General features: G+C 46.4%; 1 protein-coding gene and 1 long non-coding RNA gene across 4 annotated transcripts in view; one reads left to right on the forward strand and one right to left on the reverse strand.

Annotated features, from left to right (window-relative positions):
- CACNG6 (calcium voltage-gated channel auxiliary subunit gamma 6) overlaps positions 1–5,443 on the reverse strand; it is a 40,209-nt gene extending 34,766 nt beyond the window's left edge. Inside the window, exon 1 of one of the 2 annotated variants that reach the window (XR_014541307.1) lies at positions 4,909–5,437. Coding sequence is in view for 1 of the 2 variants with exons in the window: in XM_083584110.1 (XP_083440236.1) it covers positions 4,909–5,233 (325 nt within the window). In the remaining variant the exon portion in view is untranslated. Of the gene's footprint in view, positions 1–4,908 lie in introns of both variants that reach the window. The other variant, XM_083584110.1, reaches the window with a different exon arrangement.
- LOC310748381 overlaps positions 1–11,102 on the forward strand; it is a 77,410-nt gene that overhangs the window by 26,996 nt on the left and 39,312 nt on the right. The window lies entirely within an intron of this gene.

The raw sequence follows: 11,102 nt of genomic DNA on the forward strand, positions 1-11,102 counted from the left end.
AGTTTAATGAGAAACTACATAATTTGGAGAACACACAAACTGTAACACAGGGGTTCTTTGAAATTTGCACTTCTCTGAATTTTGCACACACACACACACACACACACACACACACACACACACACACGTGTACAAAAATGCGCACATTAGGGGAAAGTGCACTGATTCACAAAAAATAGCTACAAAAATCAATTATATTAGGGGAAAGTGCCCCCCTCCCTTTAAGGACTAAGAAGAAAGGAGTTCCCACAGTGGTTCTCCCTTAGGCTGACTGTGGTTTCACACCCATTCCTCTTCAGGCTGTAACAGGGTGCTGCTGAAATTTAAAGCCCCAAGCCCACCACTGCCTTGTTCTTGGGTTGAAACCTAGTTTAGCTGTTTCACATTGCTGTGAAATCTCTCATGAGGGCCGTTTTCAGCTGAGCAAATGTAGGAATACTCGCGCTATAGTTTTCAAACAGCAGGTTAGCATTGTGCCTGCTGGCTTAATTCCTAAACCCCCCACATTTATTAGTTCTTTTGTACTTGACCTGTATAAATATATATTACACTTTCAGTGTGACACAGACAGAATGAATGAAGCCCCCCCCTACACTGGTGTCTTATTGCTGATGTATTCTGCAGCATACTCTCGACACAACAGTGCATCAGTTGTGAATTGATTCTGCTTCGTTAGTTGTTCTGCAATGCTTCTCCAATGCTACCACATTACTGCTGTCCAGAGGGGTTACAGCACAGCCAAAAGTTTGTGTGGTATAGCAGTTTAGATCAGAAAAGTAGCATGGGCTGGGGCATAGCTGTCAACGTTTCCCCTTTTTTAAGGGAAATTCCCTTATTCCGAATAGGATTCCTCGCAAGAAAAGGGAAAAGTTGACAGCTATGGGCTAGGGGTGTGGGCAAAGGGTTAAGTAACCTCAACCTCTGCATTTCTTCCTCAGTCATATTGGTGGTGGAGCCTCTCCTTTGTATGCAGGAGGTCCCAATCTCATTCCCTGGCATCCCCATGTGGAGCTGGGGAAGACCCCTGCCTAAAACTCTGGAGAGCCACTTCCCTGTCAGTGTGGACAATGCTGAGCAAGATAGATCAATGCTCTGACTTGGTATAAGGCAGCTTCCTGTGTTCCTTCCTTACAGGTGTATTTCGTTTAACATCAGCAATGGGAGATCATCCAGGGATCTTTGGGTGTACAGTGGTACTTTAGGTTAAGTACTTAATTCGTTCCGGAGGTCCGTACTTAACCTGAAACTGTTCTTAACCTGAAGCACCACTTTAGCTAATGGGGCCTCCTGCTGCTGCCGCGCCGCTGGAGCACGATTTCTGTTCTCATCCTGAAGCAAAGTTCTTAACCTGAAGCACTATTTCTGGGTTAGCAGAGTCTGTAACCTGAAGCATATGTAACCTGAGGTACCACTGTAATATGTAATCTGACTCTCTGAAACCCCAAAATAACTTTTCTTCAACTTATGAGTTTTCTGCGCGCACAGTCTTCTCTGCCTCTACCCCAACCAGTCTTCTGTCACCTGTCCCTTATTTTACTCAACCTCAAAGCCAGGCAATGGATTTACATTGAAAGATGTGCAAATGAGCGATAGCAATGAGCAAACAAGTTCAGGAGTGAAACGCAAGACGCTTGCAGCTTAGAATTATATATGTAGCCTATTTGGGGCAGGGGAGATCAGCTGTATGGGTTTTTCCTGTGAGTGAGGAACCCTGTATGTGTATTTCTGTGTATGCAAAGTCTCTAAACTCCAGGTTGAGATCACAGGTTCCAGTGCAAAGCCACATTTATAAGTTCTGCAAATGACCCATCGTAGCTGTCTAAAAGCAGCCAAGTGAGAAAAAGAACTATTTGAAAGATCTCTGCTTCCAAACCATAAGCCAGGGGAAACAAAAAATAGAATCAGAAAATAGACCTGCGCAGATTATAATTCTGCATACTGATTTCCCATCCAAACTAGACCTTATCATCCAATGCATAGTCTAGGAAGGCATGAGACAGAGGCCCAATTCAGAGTTAACAATAATAAGAAAATGTTTGTTAAGATTAAGTTGCACACCTGCAGAGGTTGTTGTAGGAGAAGACTAAGGGGCTATCTGTACTGGGTGGCTCTTCCCAGCTAAGGCATTGCTGTGTCGCTTTATCTTACAAATGGAATTGCCATTTGGTGGGCAGAGTGTGCTATACTAATAAAATTAATATCGAATTCCTTGCCACAACCCAGTGATTACAGTGGGAAGTTGCTGATTAGTAGACAGCATTTTCTCTCTCTCATGGAGAGAGGAGTCAGGCAAATGCCTGTGCAAGAGTCAGGGGTGGAGGAAGGAGGGTGCGGTGGGTGCTGGCCGCCCCGGGTGTCACCACTTGAGGGGGGGGGGACAAAATGCCAGGCAGCACTCACAAAATGCCAGGCGGTCTCCTGGGAGAGACGCGGTGGCTTGGGTGTGCGCAGGTTCCACGCAGCCCAAATGGTCCTCCTGCTGCCTCCCCCCCCCCCAGCTGTAGGGCAGCTGAGTGGGAGGAGGCAGTCAGACTCCGGAGGCCCTGCAGTGCGCCCCACCCTCGCCATGCCCCTATGGGCGGCACTCACTGTCCCTGGGCGCACCGCCACAGGGTCCAGGCACCCGAGTGGCTTCCTCTGCCGCTGGCAAGAGTCAGTTGGTGTGTGAGCGGGCAGATACGTTGGACAAAACCTAATGCTAAAAGTACTCTGCAGCGCTTCACGGGATGCGGCAATACAAATGAAGTTGTTGTTTATTCATTCATTATTATTTCAATTTATATCCTACCCTTCCTCCCAAAGGAGGGAGATTAAAAGATTTAAAAAGCAGTTCCTCGCTGCTTCTCTGAAACAAAGGCCTTCTTTTTCCTATTGTTGCAAAATGGAGGTTCAGGAATGAAAACAGCTGATAACAATTTATGGCCCAAGAAGCCACTCCTTCTATCCATAAGTTAAGATACAAGTGTGGGGGGGGGGGTGTTGAAAAAAAGTTTTTCAAGTTTAAGGCACTCCCAGTGATTTCGGTGAGAACTGTGCCATGCCGCAATCCGACCTGCCAACAGCAGAATAATAACAAAACCCAAAGCACCACCTCACACACACAAAGCTGCTAATAAAACAATTCTGAAAACACACAAAGAATAAACAGACAGAAATCACAGAGGGGAGATGGATGGACAGATTAGCTAGTCAGTGCATCATGTGGCGCACATGGAACCCACGCCCTGCTGCCGTGAAGTGAAAACCATCGTGCAAATTGGCCCACAAATAGATGGCTGGGTTAATGCATTTCTCAATGCCTATATTGGGAAATGCCACATTTTGAGCCTGCCTGAAAGCCACACAGACTTGTAGGCAGAGATTTTGTGACAATGGGGCCTGGGCAGGAGCAGAATCATTGCAGAACAGCCAGAACATAAATATAGGGGGTTCAATATTGCAGTTAACTTAACTGCATGATTTTGTAATGAATGACTGAGTAGAAAACTACTTACATTGCTTTTGCTTATGCTTATATCTTGGTAAGTAAAATAATGAAAGTCTTAAGGCAGCAGCAGACCCGATGCTATTAGCCAACCTTTTAAATTAGTCAATAGCTGTGTGGGGCCCCCCAGTCTGGTTTGGGACTGTGATGGGGGCAAATAGACACACTATTGTATTTTAATATTCTGTTGGAAGCCGCCCAGAGTGGCTGGGGAAACCCAGCCAGATGGGTGGGGTATAAATATTATTATTATTATTATTATTATTATTATTATTATTATTATATCAGTGGTTTGCTATGTCTAATTGCAGACAGCATTTGCTCAATTACTAATTGTGTGAATAACATCATGTTTGCTTTGGCTGTTCCATTTTTCTAAAGTGCATTAATATTCAGAAAGGAGGCCTAAAATATCTCTGAAAGGGCAATCCCCCTTACCCACCCCAGTGTCCTGGCCATATCTTTCCCTAGAAGCTCTGCTAATCTAACATCAAATACATGGGTGTTGGTTGTCTTGATTAAGTGTTAGCTGGCAGACTCTCTCCATAGTCTCAGAGGCACTCTTTTTTTCCTTTCCAGTTTACACATGCAGTGAAAAAATAGTTACAGTTAATATGGAAAACTTGGCTTTGGGGTCTCTATGGAGGCTCCTGATTCTGTGAACTGTCATCCTTACGTCAAACAGAAGATGATACTTTCAACCATAACTCCCCCGTTTCAAGCTATACTGTATTCAGGTAGAGCCTCTCCCTGTAGAATGGGAGATGGAAGAAAGATGCTAGCAGAGGCAAGGAGATTATCCTTCATTAGCAGGAGGTAATCAACGCATCAGCATTCTGCATTGCAAGTGCTTGGGCTAAGCCTGAAATTGCAAACAGATGCCAAGGCTGAGGTTGTGAGCCACTGGTCACATGAAGGCCTGATGGATGTGGCTGGGGTGGAGCAAAAAAGGAAAGGGAAAAAGACAAACACACTGGACTGCTTTTTGGTAAATAGATGAGAACAATGTGTTGGGTAGGGGCGGCATATGCAAAGAGATAATTAATTGATGAGTGGATAATGGAGGGCTTTACTAAACTGGGGAGGAGGGCCTCACACTTAACCAGGGGCTGCCAGCAGTCCAGATCTAGTCACCATCTTCCCTTGTTAGTCCACACATCCCATCCCTTATGATCCTGCATGTAATGCATTGAACGTGCTGCATCACATGGAAACACCAGCCCACATTCCCTGGATGCATAGCAGAGAAGATGGTGGGGGTGGGGGTTGGACACAACAGTGTTGGGAAGTGGAGGAAGAGGATCAAAGGGAGGGGGCAACTTCAGGAACAGGGTGTGTGTCTGTGTTTGTTTATGAAAGTGTGGGTGGGGTCGGGTGGGGAGTAAGGGAAAAGAAAACGGGAACATGCTCAGGTAAACCATTACCTCCAGGCAGCTCTGCGGGTCCACAGGTAGCCCTCTCCTCTTCCACAACGTCCATCCAGAGTTTCTTGTGGCAAAACTTCCACAAGCCATAGTGGGCCGCCTCGCAGACGAGGGATTGGTTCTGCTTGTAGGTGTTGAGCTCCACCCAGAATTCTGTGCCCACGGCCAGCACTGTCAGGGTCATCCCCACGATGGCCACGAAGAAGGCCAGCTTGATCTTGCCCTCTTGCTCATCCGTCAGGACCTTGCGCCGCTTGACCCCTGCCCGTGTGCGCCCCCCCATGCGCTGCTCCTCGTCTTGGAGGAAAAAATTTGGCCACATCATAGCCCCTTGCCCTGCTCCCCCTTGTCTTTTGAAGGGATCTATTTTGGCTCTAGAATAGCTACCCGGAACCCGGTTTGCAAACCCCCCAGGCTTTAAGCTGGGTCTTCCGTGAGGGCTCCTCGCAGCTTCTCTTGGCTCCTATCTAGGTCAACACGTTGCATGCAGTGCTGAGAAGTTGCTTGACCACCCTCACCCCACCCCTGCCTTCTCTACCCAATGCCCTGGCTTCCCAGGGTGAGGCCAGGGTTGGAACAGCAGCTACCTCACCCCCCCCCCGGCTGCCTTGGCAAATGTGCGGAGCACCTGTTCCTGCTCTTCATCGCCTAGGCAATCAGGGTTATTTTAAGGCTCCAGGGCGCATAGACAGTCTGGATGTGTGTGTGCCTGTGCGCCTCTGAAGGTTTTGACGATGCGGAGGCCAAAATGGAAAGCTCTTTCAGCAGCAAGGGGGGGGGGCCCTCTTGCCCCACCTTACGACAGCACCCCCTGCTGGGACCGGAATACCTCGAGGCATTTTCACAAGTCTCTGGAACTTGCACCGGCTGCAATACCTCTTTTGGATTCACACTGCCCTGATTAACAGCAAGTATGCACAGCACTAAAATCATGTACAAGTCGGTCTGCTGCTAGGCACACTTCTTTAGAAGTCCCACGGGAAGCAAGTGTTGTTTCCAACAAGTGCTTTCCCAGCAAGTATGCCAGCGCTTCCTCCTTCTGCATTTGCAGTTGTAAATCTTTCCTCTGCTATGACTTTTCCTTAGGCCAGGTAGGGAAGCTGTAGCCCTCCAGACATTGTTGGACTACAGCTCCTTTCTTTGAGCCATGCTGGCCATGGGCATTTGAGTTCAACATCTGGGGGGCTGTTAGTTTCCCATTAGGCAAACTGCTGTCTCTCAGCCCTCCCTTCTCTCTCCCGCCCCAGTACACAGTACAGACAATAGCAATGCTGACTGACCTTTCCGGCTTGTTGTCAGGATTAGCAAGTGGTCATCTCCAGACCATCAGTGTTTTGTGGGAGGGATTCAAGTGCATACCAGGCATTTGAGCAATTAAAGGGAATTAATGTGCTCTGTTGGCCTGATGCAACAAATCCTCTTACAAAAAATACTTGATCTTTTTGCGGTTAGGAAAGTGGTGGGGGAGTGGACTGAAGAGTGTGGGATGGGCAAACAATTAACAGGAAGATGAATAACTACCGGAAAAGTAAATCTGGATGAATTCAGGCAGACTGCTCCTTGCCTTATAACCGCCCCATAAACAGATCTGAACGAATACTCAATAAGGACTATTCCTGGGGGAGAAATCAAATTCCATTTGCACTTAAAGGAAAGCCCACCAAACTTGTGATTTCTGAAACAATTCCTGAACCCTACCAACCTTAGAACTTCACCTTTTTTGAATTTTGCAATTTTGCAGGGCTCCAGCCAAGTAATACGGAAATGCACATATTAGGGTTAAAAATGCACATGTTGTTGTTGGGGTGTGTGTGTGTACAAAAATGCATTGTAAGAGGGAAAAATTATTTGCAAAAATAGGGCAAATTCGCATGAAAATGCTGATGATTTTTTCTGAGGACTTAAAAAAAATCACACACTGGGAATGTGCAGAATAGAATTTAAGTTTGAAAAAAATGAGAACTAGACAGGAAATTAACAGAAACTGACAGGGAAAATGTGAAACTAACAGATTTATTCTGTAAATTTTTGTATGCAATTTTGCCTAATATACACATTTTTGCAAAGCAGCTTTCCCTAATACAATACATTTTTCAAACAGAAAATATGGATGTATAGGAGGCAGTGGAGGACAGAAGTGCCTGGCATGCTCTGGTCCATGGGGTCACGAAGAGTTGGACACGGCTAAACGACTAAACAACAACAACACATAACTTGGCAGGGAAAACTGCATTGCAAAATTAGAAAATGTTTGTATTTTGATGCACAGCTGCATTTTGGTTCACTTATTGTTTCAGAAAGTGAGAATTAGAGAGAAATTTTCTTTTAAAATGCAAACTGAATCATTTCTCTCCCCCATCCCAACTTAATCTCCTTACACGAGCATAGCTGAGCATTTTATATTACCAAATAAGAGAAGGTTCCTCAGGGCAGTGACCTGTCTTTTTGTATTTCGTAAAATGTCATGTGTATGGCTGGTGCCATGCATTGGTGTCAAGTGCAACACACATTGAGGAAGGAATGAAGGATGACAAAAATAAAGAAAATAAGAAAGAAAGAAGAAGTATAAACACTTGGGGGGGTTGACACTCTACCCTTTTAGTGGCATCTAAATCTAAATCTAAATATCTAATCCTCTGTGTGAACATAGAGGATTAAAAGAATGATGTTGTTGTTGTTTAGTCGTTTAGTTGTGTCCGACTCTTTGTCACCCCATGGACCAGAGCACGCCAGGCACTCCTGTCTTCCACTGCCTCCTGCAGTTTGGTCAAACTCATGTTAGTAGCTTCGAGAACACTGTCCAATCATCTCATCCTTAATTAAGAAAGTAGACTATGAGGCTAGGGAGAGAGGATTGTGGTTCCCAATGGCCGATGGCTGGTTTTCCAGTTCTTCACTCCTCATATTTCCTATTGCTTGGTGACTTGGATATAATTTTTAATCTTACTTGCATATTGTTGTTCTTGTTGCAATTATTGTTATTGTTAGCCCTCAAATGCGGCTCAGGCGGTTGAAAGTCTATCGGTTTGGAAACAAAATGGGGCCACCCAAATATAGGATGGCGCTTTTTATATACTCTGGAGATTTCCAAGTTTATAAATTTGCAACTTAAAAGGAAAAGAAAAGTTAATCTTGCAAAAGTTGGCTGGAAGGACCTGTGAGCTTCCAGAATGTATGGAATGCTGTGGTGGCAAGAGAGAGAAGAAGAAGCTGGAATATTTTTTTGGGGGGGGAATAATGATGTCTTAGAGGGGGACAGGATTAGGGTTGTGGAATGCATGCTGTGAGATTAAAAAAACACCCATGGATGTTTCAGGAGAAACAAAAGGGAAAAGAATACATTTTTTCTTTCCCTCTCACCAAAACACTCCCCACCCAATTAGCTACAAAGTGATTAGATTCAGGGGGTTGGCAGCCCCCCAGGGTTTGAAATCTCTAGCGCTGTAGGGCAGAGCAGGGGAAGTCTTCCAGAGAGGTGAGAGGAGACTTCTTCCTTTCCCTCCTTCAGAAGAAATCGTTCCCCCCTTCCCGCTATCACACTCTCCTGAGAGGCCTGGACAAGGCTCCTGTTCCATGCTGGCTACTTATGTCCCTGAAAAGCAACATTCCTCTTGGGGTGGGGGTGCAGAAATACACTGCAGTTTGTGTTGCAAGCATCACCACCTGCAACCTTGCGTAGATTCCTGGATTTCTGGAAGGGGAATGAGGCCAAGCAGGTTGTCAACAGGTGTTCCATCACAGTGACACCTGTTCAGAACCTAAGAATGAAAATGGGACCTGTTGCAGAATGATGTGCTCTCTCCTTGGTGAGCTCCATATAGTCTCTGTTTCTTGCTTCCCTTGTTCCACCTGTTGCTCCTGCTGTTTCTGGCTCCTGATTCCTCACCCCCTTCTTTGTTGCTCCTATCTCCCCCCCCCCATCTCATCTGTTGTCCCCCTTTCCCTTCTGTCTCTCGCTCTTCCGGCTGCTCCTGTCTTCCCTCCACCACCAATTCCTTTCTCCTGGTTCTTCCTCCTCCCTTCATACACAGCGGAGAGCCATTGAAATGGCTTTCAAATGCCTGTTGCACAAACCTTGCTTAGAACAGGAGATAAGAGTAACTGAGCAGGGTGAGTCACTCCTGCGGAGCATGCATGCTCAGCAGACATGTATCATTTGGAGGAATTTGCCCCTTCTAGGGGGTCTGGCTTTAATTTCTTTTGAAACTCTGTATACATTAGCTGGGCATGCTGGAATGGCTGTTTTTGTCTCTTTTGGGCCACATTTGGGTTGGCACAGACCAAGTTCAGCATTAGTGGGAGTAGTAGCAATGTTCCTGTTTTTCTGAATGGCTCATGGTTGCTTTGCAGCAATCCTGGGACACCTCTCCTTTGATTGTCCAGCGTTCCCTCTGTTGCCCATCAGGAGGCAGATTTTCTCATGAAATTATGCTTTAGACAAGGGCTAAAGGCACTGTGGGTTAAACCACAGAGCCTAGGACTTGCCAATCAGAAGGTCAGCGGTTCAAATCCCCGCGACGGGGTGAGCTCCCGTTGCTCGGTCTCTGCTCCTGCCAACCTAGCAGTTCAAAAGCACGTCAAAGTGCAAGTAGATGAATAGGTACCGCTCTGGCGGGAAGGTAAACGGCGTTTCCATGTGTTGCTCTGTTTCGCCAGAAGCGGCTTAGTCATGCTGGCCACATGACCCGGAAGCTGTACGCCGGCTCCCTCGGCCAATAAAGCGAGATGAGCGCCGCAACCCCAGAGTCAGTCACGACTGGACCTAATGTTCAGGGGTCCCTTTACCTTTAAAGGAAGAGACTAGGACAGGAGGGTTCAGGCCTGAAGGTGTTAAGTAAAATCCACAGAGGGCCAAGTGGCGATTTTAGAGTGTTCATCCATGCAATTAGGAGCAGGCTGGAGCATCTGGTGCCACAGTGCCCCCGCCCTGCTGCCCTCGGGGAGCGGGATGCTGTGTGTTCTCAGCACAAGCCGATTGAGAAAAAACACTGAGTTAGCATGAAATGACAGCTGTTTCAAGGCTGGCAGGAAATGGCAGTGGGAGATCTGTAGGGGGTGCTGTGCTGCAGGGAGTGAGATGCAGGCCGAGAAGACATGCTGTGCTTTCAGGAAGAAGGATGAATTGAGTACTGCTTTGTTTATTAATTTTTTGTTATGTGAGTCTTGCTTTATTAACACCTGAAATGTGTGGTTGTACCATGGGGCTTTGCTGAAAATTAAGTCAGGTTTGTCAGCAACAAGGTAGGCTAGCACATTATTTGCAGCAAGCTAGGCTAGCACATTATTTGCATCTCAAAACTGCTCTGTGACAGCTGTCAGCGTCTAAGGGCAGAGGTGACAAGAGTTGACGTTTAGGGAAATAAAGATGTATTTATTTATCCTATGGCACTTTTACCCCATACAACATCTGAGGTTGATGGGGCAGTGCCCCATTCACCTTAATGGACCAGCCTTCACTAGTTCCTAGTCAGACAACATGCACTCATGTGCTTTGCATGCAGAAACATCCAGGCTCCATCTCTGACATCTCCAGTTGAAAGGATCAGATAGCAAATGGTGAGGAAGACCCTCCACCTGCCTGAGCCCCTGGGGAGCCACTTGCCAATGTGGCTAGAAAGACAAATGGACTTACCTGAACCTTTCCAAACCAAATATCATAACCACATCTTTGCATAATGGTTTCTGAGATAGCCGAGCAGGTTTTTGCTTATGTTTGGATTCAACTGGATGCCAGGCAGATCAAGCCTTTTAGAACTGCACTGATACTAACCAATTTTGCATCATGGTTCTAGAGATCATGGAGTTGGTTTCTGTCTGTGTTTGGATAGAACTGGGTGCCATTTTGAATCTTTCAGAAAACTGCCCCAATATTAACCATCGTTTTCAAAATTGGATTATTATTATTTTGTTTCTTCAAATTCCCAAACAATGCCGAGCATAAGGCTGCTAGCAAGTTGTAGCTCCTGAGCAGGGAACACATGCTTTGACTGCAGAAGGCATCAGGCCCCATCCCTATGACTGCCTGCAGCAGCAAGTGGTGTGAATTGTCTCTGCTAGAGGGCCACTGCCAGTCAGAGGGGAAGGCCGAAGCTCAGCGGTAGAACATCTGCTTTGTGTGCAGGAGGTCGCAGGTTCAATCCCTGGTGTCTCCAGGTAGAATTGGGGAAAGATTCCTGCCTGAAACCTTGGATTAG

Source organism: Podarcis filfolensis (genome assembly GCF_964270895.1).
Source record: "Podarcis filfolensis genome assembly, chromosome: 13".
NCBI classification, from domain to species: domain Eukaryota; kingdom Metazoa; phylum Chordata; class Lepidosauria; order Squamata; family Lacertidae; genus Podarcis; species Podarcis filfolensis.